The 17,334-nt window shown below is 39.7% G+C and overlaps 1 protein-coding gene across 1 annotated transcript in view; it reads right to left on the bottom strand.

The window, feature by feature from the left end:
- The window catches only part of prickle2a (prickle homolog 2a), a 62,133-nt gene that overhangs the window by 17,827 nt on the left and 26,972 nt on the right, over window positions 1-17,334 (bottom strand). The window contains exon 2 of the mRNA XM_036578710.1: window positions 2,699-2,855. Within this exon, the coding sequence (XP_036434603.1) occupies window positions 2,699-2,833 (135 nt within the window). The 5' untranslated portion in view covers window positions 2,834-2,855. The remainder of the gene's footprint in view (window positions 1-2,698; window positions 2,856-17,334) is intronic.

The raw sequence follows: 17,334 nt of genomic DNA, 5'->3' as shown, positions 1-17,334 counted from the left end.
TTATGACTGTGCTTTTACAAACGTCAGTTATGTAAGTCAAATCATGCCTTTATTATTCTTCTATGATTAATCTTCGTACTTCCATCAATGCTGCCTACAATGAAACGCCATTTAACCTAATATATCATCTGTGATACCTTCAGAGACCTCGCCTTTGTCTCCTTTAACTCTTTATAATCTGCTGCCAGAGTAGTTTAGATGCATGCATGTCCAAGTTGAGCAGTAACATGGATTAGCATGTGAAATTAGAGATTTCTGCATGCAACTGTGTTTTCTATCACAGTATAAAAGAAGCATGATGCTGCCTTTATTGTTGGATACACTATGATAGTTTCTGAGTGACCGTGCGTTCAGAGCAGAGTTAACATCAGTAACGGCTTACTGCTGATTTGTTCCATTAGAGTTACAATAAAAGGCGACGTAAATGTGAAGTGCAGGGTAACACTTTATTTGGATAGTCCACTTTAGATGCTTTGCAAATACTTCATTTACTTTCAAGTTACGTTCGACTAAATATCTATTAAATTTACCATAATCTTCTTCAAACCTGGTTCTGATCTTCAACCCAAAACCTAAACCCAACCCTTGCCTAACCCTGGTTAAAAATCCTAACCCTAACCCCCCAACTGTTTACAATCAACTGAGTTTTAACAGTGGTGTGGACAAATATTGTGTGGACAAATAGTGGATTAAGTGCTGTAGTATTTTCTTCCTGATGCCTAATAATAAATAACTTGTAGCCATTTTAACTGTGAATTACCAAATGAAGGACAGGGTCTGACTTTTCCACAGTGATGTATATTCCTATACATATGTTTGTAACTCAAACACAAAAATCCATGAACTTCCAGCTTTGTTAGATCATGTTCTTCACATGTCAAAATAAATGTGACAGCAGCAGCAGAGAAATTGTGTTATCCAAGGAGAGGAGAAGATTAAAAAGCACAAAGTGCTGCTTTCCAGCCTCGGTATTAAAAGGTTAAGTCTAGTTTTGGGAGCTGTCAGTTGGTGTCAGTTGTGCACCACTGCAGTGTGTGAGGTAATGTGTCTGTGCGATCGCGTGTGAGAGAGCGAGTCGTGTGGGGTAACTCTTTAACACGAGCTGTTCTCATTACATCTGCCTGACCATGAAACGTTCTGCAGCTCATCAGTCATGTTCAACGATTCTCCTCTCCCAGGGTCTCTTCTCTATACACACACACTCACTTACTTCTTTTCCTCATATCATGACACACATGATCACACATCTTTATCTCTACTCTCATTATTTTTCAAACATAGAGGTCCCAAACAGAGGTCCCTAGGGGACAGAAGTATTTCACCTGCAGCTGTGGGGTCTCAGAAACAAGAACAAGCTGTTCTGTACTTGGCCTGTGGCCTGTGATCTCCATGGGTAATCAAAAATACAAAACTCAGATAAAAATACATGGACTGTCATATTATATAAAATCTTGTTACCATGTTAGAATTGCACTTAGATGTTAAAATTTTCCTTTTTTTATAATATACGTCGCTTGAGGTGGGTTTTACACATTCAAGAAACAAGCTATTGTTGCTAGATTTGATAAGCTTTTGTAATTTATGAAACAAATTTTGCACCAAAATACCATTTATACCAATTTCTAAATTACATCTTTGATTAAACCTGCATTGTAAAAACTATTTTAAAACAATCAAGTATTCAGACCTTAGATATTTACAAAGATCATGTTAGGATCTATTTAAACCCAAGACATTATATGAGACAGTAATAAGCTAAGTATATACAGAATCATCATATATAGGGTACTTTCTATTGGGAGGTGGCTGCCCCAAACCATAACCTCTAAATTTTAACTTGTGAGAATACAGTTTATATTTTTTTTGCATTTATTTGTCCAATGTTGTTTTTAAAATGTGCTTTTGAAGTGAAGCCAAAAGGTTTAAATTTAAAAAACTATTTAAAAAATGCAGTCCAGCATTTTCATGTCACTACTAAACTTTAGCCACACCCCTGCATTGTAGAGCAGGAAGTGAGACTGCATCCCTGTTCCTCATGGCCACATGGTGAGCAGTTAGATCCCATTGTTTTGAAGTAAAAGTGTCCCAAAGTCTGAAAATCAGTGTGTAACATTAAGAACTGTCACTACTGAAAGATACTGTATATTTTCTGCAATTAAGCAAACTTTTTTGTGTTTTACTAAAAAATTTTATGTGTGTGCAACTGTTCAAAGCTGTGCTTGCTAGTCATATACTGGCTAGCATTTCCAAGCTATGCTCAAAATTAGATAAATTGCCACTGCTGAAATAGTCACTGCCAAAACATTTGGTAAAGTTTTGTAAAGGAAGCATTATTATCACTCATTCATTTATTTTAATAAAAATAAATATGGCAAGAGGTTCATTTAAAGCAAAATGTTTTAGTCTAAATATTAAAGTCAGTTGAAAGTCCAAAATGTCTTTTTAAGTTAACTGTGAACCAATTTGGTAGAATGATCTATAAATCAAAACATATGCTATAAATGCTGTTAGTGACCAGTCATTTGTCTTTTTTTTTCTATAAAGTTCTGTCACACATTTTTATATTCTCGCCATGACACTGACTTAAAGTTTTCCTGAAAGCTAAAGAAACCTACTGTTGGAAACATAAGTTGGCCAAAGAGCTCACAGACAAAAGTGTGGGAAACCTAATCTAGGTATTATTAGGGGGGGGCTTTACCTGTTCCGGTTTGAGGCCTGGGGGCACCCACGCGTATTCCTCAAGTGCGCAGCCAGAGTCATCGTCTGAGGTGGAGTTCCTCTGGAAGTCGAACATGAGCTTAGAGACTGTCCTCTCCATGTCCAGAGCCATCATCACCGCCTCATACCACTCCCTACTGCACCCAGACAGAAAGAGAGAGAGAAATAATAATGACTAGCCTATAAAAACTAGCAAGCTAGCTCCTAACACATAGACAGATGTGACCAATCTGCTCATTTAGTGCCCATTAAATATTCACAGAGGCATTGAATATGTTGGGAGAGTGTGCTATGGGCAAAGAATACATCACTGATTCCTCATTACTGTAACATTTTTAAGTTCGGGTTCCACAATGCATATTTGATGATAGCCTACACTTACTCTTCTCGACCTATCGGTCATTTTCTGTCAGGGAAGTACGCACGCCCAGTCCGGAAAAACTTTAAGGGCTCTAGGCATCCAGTAATGACGTTTAGATTTGATTATGTAGATGTACAGTGCAGGCACACATACGCACCACATGCACACATTTCAAGCTAATATTACCACAAGTGCGCTAAGCACAGAAACATTTTGATTAGACCATCCTCCTTGCCTGACTGACCTGTGGACATCTACATAGCTTAAGCTGACAGATTACTGATTAAAATTCGCCACATGGGCAGGAACTTCCAACTCACTCGCTGGTAGAGAGGAAAGTAAATAGCGCTGTGTGGGAATTAAAGTGACGGCCAATCAAACACGTTCTGATCTTAGCAATCAGACAGGATAGGATGGAGAGTATAAATGTGCATTTGCATTTAAATTACTGTCTGCGAGCCACAGAAAGCAACACAGGAAGAGGAAGAGCGATTAAGTGCGAGAGAATGCTAACTCACTGGTAGCCCGCTATTACCTGAGGAGTGCGTTTATGTACTACCATGATTCTCTGAAAACAGGAAAATTAAACAGCAATTACTGAGGAGGGCAGAGAATGTAGTGCTAATTAAAAAACTCATCTGGAAAGGTCTGATGTATCAGGTACATAGCCGCCTCACAAGCACTAGCATATAACCGGTAGCCGGCTGCTACTGGTGCAGAATAATTACTAGCTGTGGCTTCAAGGCTGACGTGCCAAATTTGGGGGTGATACAAAGCACTAGTCTTTCCAAGAGGGCACTGCTGGAGAGTGCTGGAGAGACTGTTTTCCTGGAATTCATATTAAAATGTGTTATACACCAATCAGGCATAACATTATGACCACCTCCTTGTTTCTGTGTTCATTGTCCATTTTATCAGCTCCACTTACTATATAGGTGCACTTTGTAGTTCTACAGTTACAGACTGTAGTCCATCTGTTTCTCTGCATACTTTGTTAGCCCCCTTTTACCCTGTTCTTCAGTGGTCAGGACCCCCATGGACCCTCACAGAGCAGGTGCTACTTGGGTGGTGAATCAGTCTCAGCACTACAGTTACACTGATGTGGTGGTGGTGTGTTAGTGTGTGTTGCGCTGGTCTGAGTGGATCAGACACAGCAGTGCTGCTGGAGTTATTGAACACCTCAGTGCCACTGCTGGACTGAGAATAGTCCACCAACCAAAAATATCCAGTATGCAGAGAAACAGATGGACTACAGTCTGTAATTGTAGAACTACAAAGTGCACCTATATAGTAAGAGGAGCTGATAAAATGGACAATGAGTGTAGAAACACGGAGGTGGTCATAATGTTATGCCTGAACGGTGTACATTAGCCTGTATTTTAATTATGGGTAGTTTAAGACAGTATTTCCTCTTAGCTTCTGTGCTAACTGTTTCCTTCTTGGAGATAGAGACTATTGTGGTAATTTAGAATAATATGGAGAAGCCTAAGGCAATGCCTGAGATCCTTGCACGGATGAACCAATCAGCTTCCTTTAAGCCCTCTGTGGAGGTACAGTATGTCAGGTGAATGATGGCCTGCTGAAATCTCTCTTATACACACTAGACACTTAGCTTTTTCCAAAACTTGTCAAGTGTAGAAACTATTACGATATGCCATAACTCTTCATAATTCTTCAAGGGTTCTTTAGTAAAAGCAGTCCTGACAAATAGAACCACAACAGCTCAAAGAACCATTTGAATGCTTAAATGGTTCTTTACCTGGTTAAATAGTTCTAGATAGCACCAAGAAGGGTTCAACTATTGTTATAGTGAGTCAAATAACTATTTTAGTACTAGTATTTTAGAACATTTTTAGTATGTGTCTTTTAGAAGACCCTGGTACCTCTTAGCTGTGCTAAGCTACAAGTGGGGCTGAAATTCAAGTTCTAGCTATGTCATGAGCCAATGAGCCATCCATAGCTGTTAATGCAAAAAAGCCTATTGGGAGAGAATGATGGCAGAGCCCTTTTCTCCATAATTGTGACTACCCAGCCAATTGGGTGCTTGCCTGGTGTGGCAGAATTGAACATTTATTATTGTTCTCTGCCGAGGCCTATGGGCATCCGCATAAACACCTAAATCTGTGTTCTTCGATTCCCGGTGAAGTCACAGCCAACCATAGCTGGGAGTCCATCAAAAGGACAGTTAGCCCTGCTTCTCTCACTGGGTAGAAAGGATGGCTTAGTTCCCCTCTACCTGTTGATACAGAGCAATGAGCCAATCACATGCATCTGTTGGATCAACAGATAAAGAATTGAGCGTCAGTGTTCTCCTCCAAGCTCTATCAGATTGCCTAAAGATGCTGTGTTAATATTAGTTGGAAATGGTAATGGAAAAGATGCGAAAGATATGGTGACTACACTTGAGTGAGGACCCCACGCTTCCAGATTTCCAGACTAGTTGTAGCCTGTGGGAGCACACAGCTGCAGTGTTATTAGCACAACCACGGGGGCGAGCAGGCATTTGACCCACCACTTTTCAAAGCACTGGGGCGATGCAGACAGACAGTCAAACTCCTCAGCAGAAGCAATCAAAATCTCCATTTCACTTGGTGAAAACTTCGTGAGGTTGTGTTCAGTGATCAGACTACTCTCACTATTCTGCTTAAATTGTTTTTTTTACTGTGGTACGTAAATTAATGCAGTTGGTCACAGTTTATTTTCCATACTATGTGAAATTTACTAAATATCACTTTCAATGTTTCACTTCATCATCACTTTCAACTACCTTGCTAAAGTAACATTTGATGTTCTTTGAAGATGTTATTTAGCAAAGTTTGCTATATGAGTGAAACATTATAAAGTAGGGCAGTTATTTTTACTCATACTAGACGAGGCTCCAATTTCTTCTCTCCTATGAGGAGAGATTTCGAAACTGAATGCTACATTTTATCACTATTAAAATTACATAATTAGTTTGGGTGATACTTCATTTTGATTGGTCCTTTTTAGATGAAACAAACACTCTTTACTTTCAGTAACATGTGAAAAACATATGAGGGTTAGGATTAGGTTTTGGGTTGAGGTTAAGGTTAGGGTTTGGATTAGGGCCAGGGTTAGGGTTGCCCTAGATCTAACAGGTACTATATATACACCGATCAGGCATAACATTATGACCACCTCCTCGTTTCTACGCTCATTGTCCATTTTATCAGCTCCACTTATTATATAGGTGCACTTTGTAGTTCTACAATTACAGACTGTAGTCCATCTGTTTCTCTGTATACTGTATTAGCCCCCTTTTACCCTGTTCTTCAGTGGTCAGGACCCCCATGGACCCTCACAGAGCAGGTACTATTGGGGTGGTGGATCATTCTCAGCACTGTAGTAACACTGATGTGGTGGTGGTGTGTTAGTGTGTGTTGCACTGGTCTGAGTGGATCAGACACAGCAGTACTGCTATATAGTAAGTGGAGCTGATAAAATGGACAAATGGAGCGTACAAACAAGGAGGTGGTCATAGTGTTATGCCTGATCGGTGTGTATATGAATATATGTATATATGTATATATATATATTGCTCTCCTGGTTTCTGGATAATACACTCTGAACTTTTTTTTTGTTGCATATTGTTTTGTGTCAGTTATTTTCGCTGCACTTTTGCTACAGTTTTGTCCTACCGCATTGCTAACATAAAACAGAGGACACTTGGGATGGGAAATACTGGGAACTTCCCAATAATTAACTGCTGCACTGAATATTTTTTCCACTGAAGGCTATCACTCTGTGATGTATTGGTATGCCTGTTAATACTAATTTGCTCTGGAGAACGTCGTACCTCAGGCTACCTTAGACATTGATTAATAATGGTTTCCAGTCTGATTCCCACAATGTGCATGTCTGGTTCCTAATTATTAGCTTGATGATTTCATTGCCTAATAACTGCCCACAGCTGTTAAACAGGTCAGTCATTACACAATGAGCATAATATTCCTAAGCTAATATTCCTGATCTCACTTTTAAAGCTATTCAATGTTAGGTTTTGCGCACATACGGTTTGCATTTATGTTTGATTTTTTGTTGATTTTTTCATTCCGTGCCTTAGCTCCGACACCAGAAAATAAAACTTCCTAACAGAGAGATGTGGCCACAGGTCATACATACTTGTGCAGAGTGAGATACACCAGGAGTGCAGCAAAGAGCAAATAATCCTTCTAGATCTGTTGGGTGCAACTTCTGCTGGCAACAAGCAGAAAACTGTAAGCTTGGCTGGGATGGAAGTGAAAAAGAAGTCAGATAGCCAGACGAAAATAGATACAAAAATAGGTCCAGTTCCACTGGGCACTCAATTTGACGTATTTATTACTTCAATGTATTTGTATTCTGCCCTGTCTTATAAGCTCAGGCTATTTGTCGTCATAGGGTTTAATGATAAAAAACTTGCTATTTGTTCAATATCACATGTTACATGTGTTGCTAGTTACTAGCAACACATCTCCGATTTGAATGGGAATTCTCCTGATTTGTGTTAAGATGTAACCAAAGTCATTCAGAGTGGTTTGATAGGAGCCAGTCTGAAGCATTAATGCTACTAAAAGCTGAAAACGTGTTGCTGGATGCCTGAGATGGTTTTATAGTAGTTTTGAAATAGAATTTTGGGTTTAAAATGTTGTTTTAAAATGCATTTGTGGAAGAGATGTACATGCAGAGTGCTGTAGAGAAAATAGTCCCCAAAGAAAATGGATGTTTTCAGATTATCAACATTACTTGCAAAACCTTAGAAGTCATATTTAGGTCCGCTGCTCGTTTTGGATAGAAAATAAAATGGATAAGTCTGTGCCATAGACATTGTGACCCCAGGTTCCCATCACCACCACTGTAAAGAAACCTGTAGTTGGTTAGTTTCTCTTCAATGCATCATTTCACATCAAAACACTTTTTTCTGGCTTTGTTTACATCTTAAAGACTGGATTATGCAGAAATTGTGCACAACTGTTGAAAGTGCCTTTCTTAACACATATTTTATGTTACCACTAGGTTTCAAAATCTTATATTCATGCCACCCCTCAAAGAGAAGAGAGAGAGAGAGAGAGAGAGAGAGAGAGAGAGAGAGAGAGAGAGAGAGCGAGCGCACGCGAGAGAGAGAGGAGAGATATGTTAATACAACTGAGAGTTCTACACTCTCAGAAATAAAGATCTGAAACTACACTGAGGCAGGACCCCTCTTGTCAGTGGGGTGATAACCTCAAAGGTACATCTCAGCACCTTTAGTCAGGGAACATAATTGTACCATAATCCATTGAAATTATATTTTCTAAGTCATATTGACTCCACACACCCCGTCTCGTCTCCAGGCTTTTTATTTTATTGTTCTGTTTTAAAACATTAGTTTATGAAAAGGTACAAATACATACTTTTCACCTGGGAAGAACATATTTAAGGTTCACAACTGGACCTTAAAACCACTGTTGTGCCTTTGAGGGTACATTTCCATTGTTTGTACCTTGATAAGTGAAAAATGTACTTACACAGTACCCTTATTTCTAACAGTGTATATAGAACCATATCATGCTTAAAGCGTTCTTTGCATGGTGAAATATTTCTTCAGCTTGATGGAGAACGTGTTGTCTATTGTCCTATACAGCATCCAAAAGGGTTCTTCTATTGTTATGGTGTGAAGCTTGTAAAAATAGCTAAACCCTTTCTGGTGCTATAAAAAACATTGTCAGAAAGGTTCTCTATATAGAAACCATATGCAACATGTTCCCCATCAATCTGAAGAACCATTTAAGCATGAAATGGCTCTAAATAGAACTCATGTTTCTAAATGGAACCATTGCCTTTACTGAAGAACAATCTTTTGTAACTATAGAAAAAAAAAAAACAAACAGCTAAGCTTTGCCTCCACATTCTGCTGTGGCCTGGTGTGACATGTCTCACAGCATAAAGAGGAACTTCCATACTCGTGCAGTGGGCCTTCTTCGACACCATATTACTTTAAAGCTCACTGCGACATACGGCACAGAATCAAGGCTAGAGGAAAGACTTCACACAGACCTGCTTTAGATCTCATCTTCTCATCAGCATCCCACAAATAACCAGAGGGCTGAGAGAGAGTGAGGGAGAGAGAGAGAGCGAGGTGCAAAAGCCGTGCTGAAAGAAACGATTTTCTCTCTCACGTGTCCTGCCTCATCCTCCTCCTCCTCCTCTCTCTCTCTCTTTCTCTCTCTCTCTGCCAGTGGATTTGACTGCTTCTGTGTGGGTGTGTGTGAGAGCGAACAGGAGAGAGGGAGACGAGCGAGGAGAGGGAGAGAAAAGAGAAAGAGAGAGAGAGAGAGAGAGAGAGAGAACTCTTATTTATGTAAAAGGCAACGTGAGAGGAGGCTCTCTCAGCTGAAGCACTGTTAGCCGTGTTGCTAACAGGTTAACTCTTTGAGGTGCAGCCGCACGTCCTCTAATCCGAAGGCTTCACTTTATCTTGAAGTAGAAAAAGCTCATTTAGATGCACGAAGTTCGACCAAAAGCAGTTTTAGTATCTCAGCCACCACAAACAAACGGAATACGTTCCACCCAGAGAGCAAGCATATGTCTGTCTGCTGGCTTGATAAGGTCAGCACCCTGCTGCTGGTCCATCCTTGGACCACCTAAATTGCCATCCTGCATACAAGGTCTACTAGTTTTTAATCTCCTCAAACAGATTTTAAATTCCCACAGACAAATATTACAAACAAATGAGAGGAAATATGTAATAGGCCTAATATAAGATGAATTAGGTGAAAATGTTGTTGCTGACACTGTGCTAGATTAGTTACAGCTGTATAACTGGCCTTATTAATGCTTTTGCTTTAAAATTATTGACCAAACTAATTTACATAGGAGAACAAAAAGAGAGAAAGAAAAGAAGGAAAAAAAATAAAATTGAGCACAAGAAAAAGGCATCTAATACTCTGCCTAACCACTGGGCCGGTGAGCAAAAAGTCAGTGGGCCACCAGCTTTGCCGTCAGAGGGCCAACGGCTGCTGTCTGGGAAGTCTTGGTTATGTTGGTTATGTTAACGTCTTTTGTGAATCAGCATCTTTAAGAAGGCTACAGACGAGGTGGCGTCACGTGATTTTTGACATCCATCCAAGTTTAAAGACATCAGTCGTCCTCAAATGTCTGGAAGTGCACTGAACAGCAATAGATAAATGCAGCATGTTTGGTTTTGCTCTCATTTTGTGCCAATTTGATTAAGAAAAATCTAGATTTTGTTCCAGAAATGTGTTGTGCTGTTGCCCCACCCCCGACTTAATTTCTTTCCTGATCAAATGACAGGGCCAAAATTAATTACACATTTACTGAATGACCATTGTTATTTCTGGATCACTGTATTCCTGGGATTTATTGCAAGGAAAACTTTTAGGATTGGTTAATCTAATTCTTTTGTCATTGGATTGCAGTTAAGAGTTATATATTAATTAAGTTATATATAATTAAATATATTAAAAATGTATCTCCGTTTTTGATGTTTTTCGTTTTTTGACATAATTTTAAAATGCCTGTAGTCCTTTATATTGTGTGTAAAATTAATGAAGAATGGACCAAAAGAACAATATGATTATTTGGGGGGTGGGGGGTGATTCATTTGGAAAAAATATATATTATATATTATATATATATATTATATATATATATATATATATATATTAGTTTTGTTGTAATACATATAAGAATACTATTAAATGAATTTACACAGGATGATTATGTAATAAATATCAACCGATGACTTAGTTTATGAACAAAATTGACATCTCAAGTGTATTTCGCTGTCATTTGTCTTTTGTAAAAGCTTATTAAACTGGAAAAATTCAGACCTAGATTAATAGAGGCCTCAATTTCATATTTTACCGCTGTTTCTGATTAATTACATGTTTTTTTAAGAAAAGTTTAGAAATTATTTGACATATAAATTGTACTTTCTGTAAAACTTAGACGGAAAAATGATGCAAGATTCATCAGGGGGCTTCTTACCCCAGGTTTGGTGGACACTGTATTCAAGACGGGCCTTTTCACCTACCAGTCCTAGCACAGGAGGAAAGACTCTATTAGTCAGTCCCAGCAATGAAGGTAGGGGTTTGTCGGAGTACAGGTGGGAAGAATAAAGAGTTTGGTGACAAGAAGCCACTCACAAGCCCACACATGGACGTCAATGTCTCAAAACGCACCAGTAATCACTGGATGTGAGTCGATAATTAACCCTTCATGTGACCATGTGAGCAATCAATGTGAAAATGACACCCTCGAGGCTGCTGTAGCAGTTGTGCGAGAGGCCCTCATCCTGAAAGCCTTGGCTAATTTCCAGCTGTGTTTTCAGCACAGCATACCAATCAGTTCTCATTTTGGGAAGAGGAACAGCCATCTCAGAAGATGATGCTCAACACCCGTAATAAACGAGTAAACAAATCTCATTACCGAATGAAGCTGGAAGGTAGATTAGTTTCTCTTAAGTGCGAGCTGTGACTGGCAGGGTGCAAGTGCTGAAGGACGATCATCCACTGAAACAGAAAAAAATCTCACAATGAGCCTAAGAAATAAAGTTTTCTTTTTGAGGCCTGTAAGAGATTTTGATGTAGTAGTTCACTGAATATTTTAATTAATGTTCGTCTGCCTCAGGAGAAAAAAAACACAAACGGAACTGCAATCTTTATCCATTTTGTTTCCACTAACAAATGTTTTTTTTGTCCTCAGCTGCAGGATGAAATGTGCTTTTAGAAAAGTTTCAGGTCAGCCTGTTTTGCATGTGAACTGTGTTTGGTTTTCCACTGGAAATTTTATTATAATCATCAGTGAATGGTCCTAAAGGATTCCTTAATCCTTGGACTAGGACCTTCAAGGGGCTTTCTGACCAAAAAGAAAAATTAAACCATTGCTTCATCTGTTGTCAGCATGCTTACTCGTCTCCTACAGTGGCACCACAATATTCAGTAGAGTGAGATTTTCAAGTGTAAAGACTAGGAAATAAACCCTCAAATAAACAACAGTACCTGGTTAACAGCTACTAGCGCTGCTCTGTAGTCGACCCTGCCAGTCTGCAGTGATAGCAGAGGAGGGTAAAGTTCAGCGACCTCACTGCTGGGTTTTGGTTACATTTAGGACATCATATGCTTCAAAGGGAGGGGAGGGTCAATTATTTATTATCGCCCGCCTCTGATTCTTCAGCGATACGAAGCTGAAGTCAGCTATTCTCCAGCTTCTCATTCGAATTTTCCCTTTCCACCTTAAATGCCGCAGCAGTTACATTCTGGCGCCTCAAGCGTCAGAACTGCTGGACTATTTAAGGTGGAATGGAAAATTAGCTGACTAGCTATGAAGACATTTCAATTGTACATTGAAATGACATTAAACTAAGATAATACAATGGTTATTGTAATTTTTTCTCTGAAAAACCTCCGTTTGGAGGCCATGTAGCCCTAACACTTCGCTATACCCCCCTATCTCAACAAGAATTGGGACACCCTACCTGGAGGGCTAAGGGCTACGTGGTAAGGACAAGGGGTGAAATGGGATTGGGCTTTAGTCTCTACATCAGTGCCTACTCTAGTCAGGATTCCCTAAATATTGTGGGTATGATTGTGTGATGTTGTGTAATGCATGCTGGGTATTGTAGTGAGAGAACAGTGCTGAACGAAAACACAAAAAGGATGCAAAACCTTGAATTCTGTCAAACCAGTGAGGTTGAGTCTTTCCCTTTTCATATAATCAAATACATGCTCTGTTTAAACCACTGGCACTAAAACATGTAGTTGGCTTTTATTGTTTCTACAGAATGCAGGCATGCTTAGAAACTCGAGAGGCAACACAGTATTTTCATGAAACAAGTACTTTTCAAGAGTGCGTCATGTATGCGCCAGGGTTTGCTCATCGAGACTCGCAGCATACTGTTTGAATAATAGGGGACTAATGTGACCTTAAAGACAATGAGTGTTGAAATTATGAAAATACTTTTCCAATTACACTAGCAGCTAGCTGCTGATGCAAGCACTGCATAGATTAGCAAAAGCTCATAAATATTCATTGTCTGTGATAAAGCTAATGTTTAATGACTGTAATGCAGTTTTAAGAGCATTGTGTTTAGAAGTGTACTCCTCTCCCATTTGGAGAAGGCTCTGCCAGTAAGCACTAACATGCACAGAGCCCATTATCTTCTAGTGATACTGAGCAGAATTTGTTAATGACTTGAGCTGAGATGCAAAAAATTGCAGTTAGCATAGCATTTAGGGATGTGTTCACTTTGCCTAGTTTATTCAACTTCTATGCAAATTTTTATAATGACTACGAGTTTTTTGTTGCCACAAAAAAGTTTGGTGAAGCAGGTTACCGGTAATTTTGGTCAGTAATGATGGATCCAAGCTGTATCCTTCACAGTGAAATGTTCAGAGGTTTCTATCTGTGGTTGCTCCAACCTGTTTCAATACTGTTTTTAACAAGCTTTCATTACTTGGCCTCACCATTTTCCCTCAGGGAATCCACAATGCCATTTTAACAGCCGATCCATTACTATATTAGCACAGGTGAAGTTTATTAGATGAGCCCTTGGAGGAGCAAAGGATTGACTGAACATAAGTGTCAACTTCGGCAGCAGAACTTGCCCAGTAATGACTGCAACCTGAATTTCCCTTTTCAAACTCAAAAATAAGTTGGTGACCAAAGCTATTTATTCGTCAAAGCAATAAAATACCAATTTAACCCCTTACCAAGCCAAGCCAAAGTTTTATAACACAATTCTATAATCTAAGAATTTAGTTCTATTAGTTTGCATTGAAGTCCCTGTAGTTAATGAATAATAGGCCTTAGTATGTAATAAGCCAGGGATTTTAGCCCTCTACTGCATGCATTATGAGAGCAATTAAACAATATATATTTGATTCACTTTTCCTGCATGAAAGGGACCTGATTATTGAATTTCGAAACATTTTTTCAAAAATAATGTGTGCAGGGCTCATTTTGGGGTGCGTAGCCTTGAGGCAACATTGTGCAACAATGGTAAGAAATAACATAGAGCCGTGTTCCCTGACGTGGTGAGACCTGGCTTGGAATGGTCAAATCCATTTCACTGTCACACAATGTTGCTTCTAGGCAACAAACATATTTCTGCAAATTCTCGTAACAAAAAAAATGATAATGAATGTTTAAATAATGTTTAAAAGGTTTAAAAGTGCCCACTAAGAGATAGTATGACCAAGAACATGCTTTTTAATGATATACTCAAACTCTTTGCTTTATTGTTAACCCTGTCATTGTTTTTAAATATTGATAATGTTATTGTAAAGTGAGGAAGATGGTTTTGTTGCCTTGAGGCAACATTGTGCAATAGAGGGTTAAGGGGTTAAAATGCTTAATATTTCAAAACCACACATTTGATTTGCTGTGTTCAAACTGGGTTTTAGAAAGCAAACTACTTTTAGAAGACTGCTTAACTTCATCACTTTACTCTGCTAGCATGATAGTTAGGAAAGGCCACAGAGCAAACAAAAAAAGAACTTTCAAAAGAAAGTCAATACACATGGTTCTAAACCAAGGCTTATAGCCAGATAAAGCAGTATGTACACAAAATGTATGTATGTTATATTAAGACTTCTCAAAAACGTTCTGCATTACAAAGTTTGCATGGATAGCTAATTAGCTCACTGCGGCTAACCTCTTGCCCTCTTCCCTGCCCACTCCTCCCCTTCTGCTACAAGTGGCCACTTGTGTAACATTGGTACGATGCACTCCAGAGTGCTGAATCAAAGTTGGACTTACAGTGTTGAAAAGGGACCCTTGTGTTCAAAAGATGCAGGAAGTATCCTTGAGCCTCTGTGAGCTCGTTGCAACAACAGTACAGATTTAGTGGACGTTGTTAGAAAATTACAGCAGTGCCGTCACATCCAAGTATATATAGATCGTTGCTAATCGACCCTGTCCAACAGCATGTCGCCCGTCTGGCCATGTTGCCTGCCTCACTGTCCTGCTTGTTTGTGCTACCAAGTATGACAGGTTTCCCCTCAGCTCCTGAGGGTTCCTTGTCCAGTGCTCTCTTTATTTTGCCCACATGCCAAGAACCCTTCTATCAGAAGAAGCTAGGGTGGCTTCTGTATGCTGGTTTGCTGGTAGAGCAATTGAGTGGCCTACTGTGGTGCTCAAGGAAGGGATCAGAGAAACAAGATGTCCTGCTCAGTGTCCCTGTGCCTGCTGAGGTGTTTGCCCTGGGAGTTCGGAATCCAGTCTTGGAAGCGAAAACTATGTTTCTTGTAAATGTCCACATGTCACAATGGTCAGTCTTCGTTGCAGCTCCCCTTCTCTTTGGCTCTCCCACAAGGTTCCCTTGTTTAAGTTTTGATCCCAAATTCCAGCTATGATCCAGTCCTGGGGCCTCATTTATAAAACGTGCTTAAATTTTATTCTAAATTTGTTCTTAAATTCTCAACATTTGCATATGATTGATAAACATAACACCACAACATTCACAAATCATGTATCCTAATGCCTGTAGCACAGGTTGTAAGCTATAAATCACTACTCAAATGTGAATTTTCACATGCAATTATTTATTAACTAGACCCCTGTTTCAAACCAGACAGAAGACCTGAAAGTTGAGAGCCTTGCACTGTATTCATGTCAGTTTTCTCTGTCCTGCAGTTCTGGCTGTTCTGGATCCTCCAAACTCTGTTTTCCATTTGTGGTCCAGTTCCCAGTCTCAGAGAAAATATGCCTGACTGAAGAGGGTTAATCGCCATCCCTGGCTCTGTTTCTGTGCTCTAGGTTTTGGCTATGGCTCCAGCTTAGGCAGTATCAGAGGCTTAGGTTCCACCGCCCCCCAGAGTTCTACTACACCTGGAGTTCTACACTACACTGGATACGTGGAGATGCTGTCCCATTTCTGCTCCTGCTCTATAGTTGCTGCTGACCTCCTGCTGTCCAAGGGAATTCCAATCTTCCGCGTTGTCTTGTACTTACCTGTCCCTCCAAATGGGGTCAACAGAGAATGTGCCTCAGATGTCCATCACTGCTGGACCTGTTTCTACAGTCCCATCACTACTAATTCTACTCTATCAGCCTCCATCACTGATCTTTCTTCTCAAGTAGCTATTCCTGCTGACTCTGCTTTTCTGACAAGTCACTGACCACACAGAAGGTGCTTGTTAAAAGGTGGGAGGGGCTGCTTGGAAAGACTCCACAATATGTTCCTCAACTCCTAGTTGGCGCTTAATGGCTCCAGCTCCATCTTGGCAGCAGCTGCTTACAGCTGCACCTGCTTCTTGTTTATGGGCTCATTAGTACCACTATATATGCTCTTTCACATGATTTGCAACATTGTGAGCTGTTGCTTTTTATCTTGGAATTCAGTGCCGTGTTCCTCATCTAGTTATGTCCATGTTTTTAATCTATTTGCCCATTACAATACAGATTTTCCCTTTTTTGTCTGCTTTTTCTTGAAATTGTCTGTGCTGATGATGCCTTGGGAAAAAGTACTGAAGCCTTTTTATACATGAATCTTATCCTTTGGCTCTCCTATGTTACAGTGTCAGTTTGGTATTAGAAAACATGTAAAGGGACACATCAGTACATATGTTGTAAACATGCTTACTGGCGTTCCAAGCCGTGCAGCTTGAGTGAGATTTTCTGGTTTAAAGCTAGGAAAAGCTTCTGATTATGTATTTTGAAGGTGGGAGGAACTTTTGAACTGCTTTGGAGCTGCTGGAATTTTGGCCGTTTTAAATGACTTTTTTTTGTGTTGTTAGCTGGTGAATGCAGAAGGATGGTGGTAGCTAATAGTACTGCTAGAAACCTTAATATCACAGCCAACTGTAGTAAGTGTTTTGAAATCATCATTACAATGAAGAGAATGAGTTAGTCAAATATCAATTGCTGCAGTTAACAAGATAGCTGGCTATCTAGATACCTAACCTCAGTTTGGCTTCTTCTCTCTGACTGAAAGTGTAAAAATTGTGTCTCTGGCATCCATTTTGTGCTCCATAAAGATAGTAGCATTGTTTTCTTTATGATTTTGTTCAACAAGCAAGGTAAGAGTCACATTAATGCTAGGCTGGTTGTAGTTAAAAGCCCATAGATCAGTGGCTAGACTAGCAATCTAGACTGTTTGACACCACAGGGATTCCCAATGGCTGTATGATATGTTAGTGTAATGCACGCTGGGTATTGTAGTGTGAACAAGATGATCCCCGGCCTTAGTTGTAACAGAGGCCCTGGGTTATAAGGATCTTGAGCCAATGTCAAAGCCACCATGGCACCGGTGC

This window comes from Colossoma macropomum, unplaced genomic scaffold (genome assembly GCF_904425465.1).
Source record: "Colossoma macropomum unplaced genomic scaffold, Colossoma_macropomum, whole genome shotgun sequence".
Lineage (NCBI taxonomy): Eukaryota > Metazoa > Chordata > Actinopteri > Characiformes > Serrasalmidae > Colossoma > Colossoma macropomum.
Note: the sequence above shows the minus strand (reverse complement) of the source record. Positions and strands in the feature narration are given on the sequence as shown.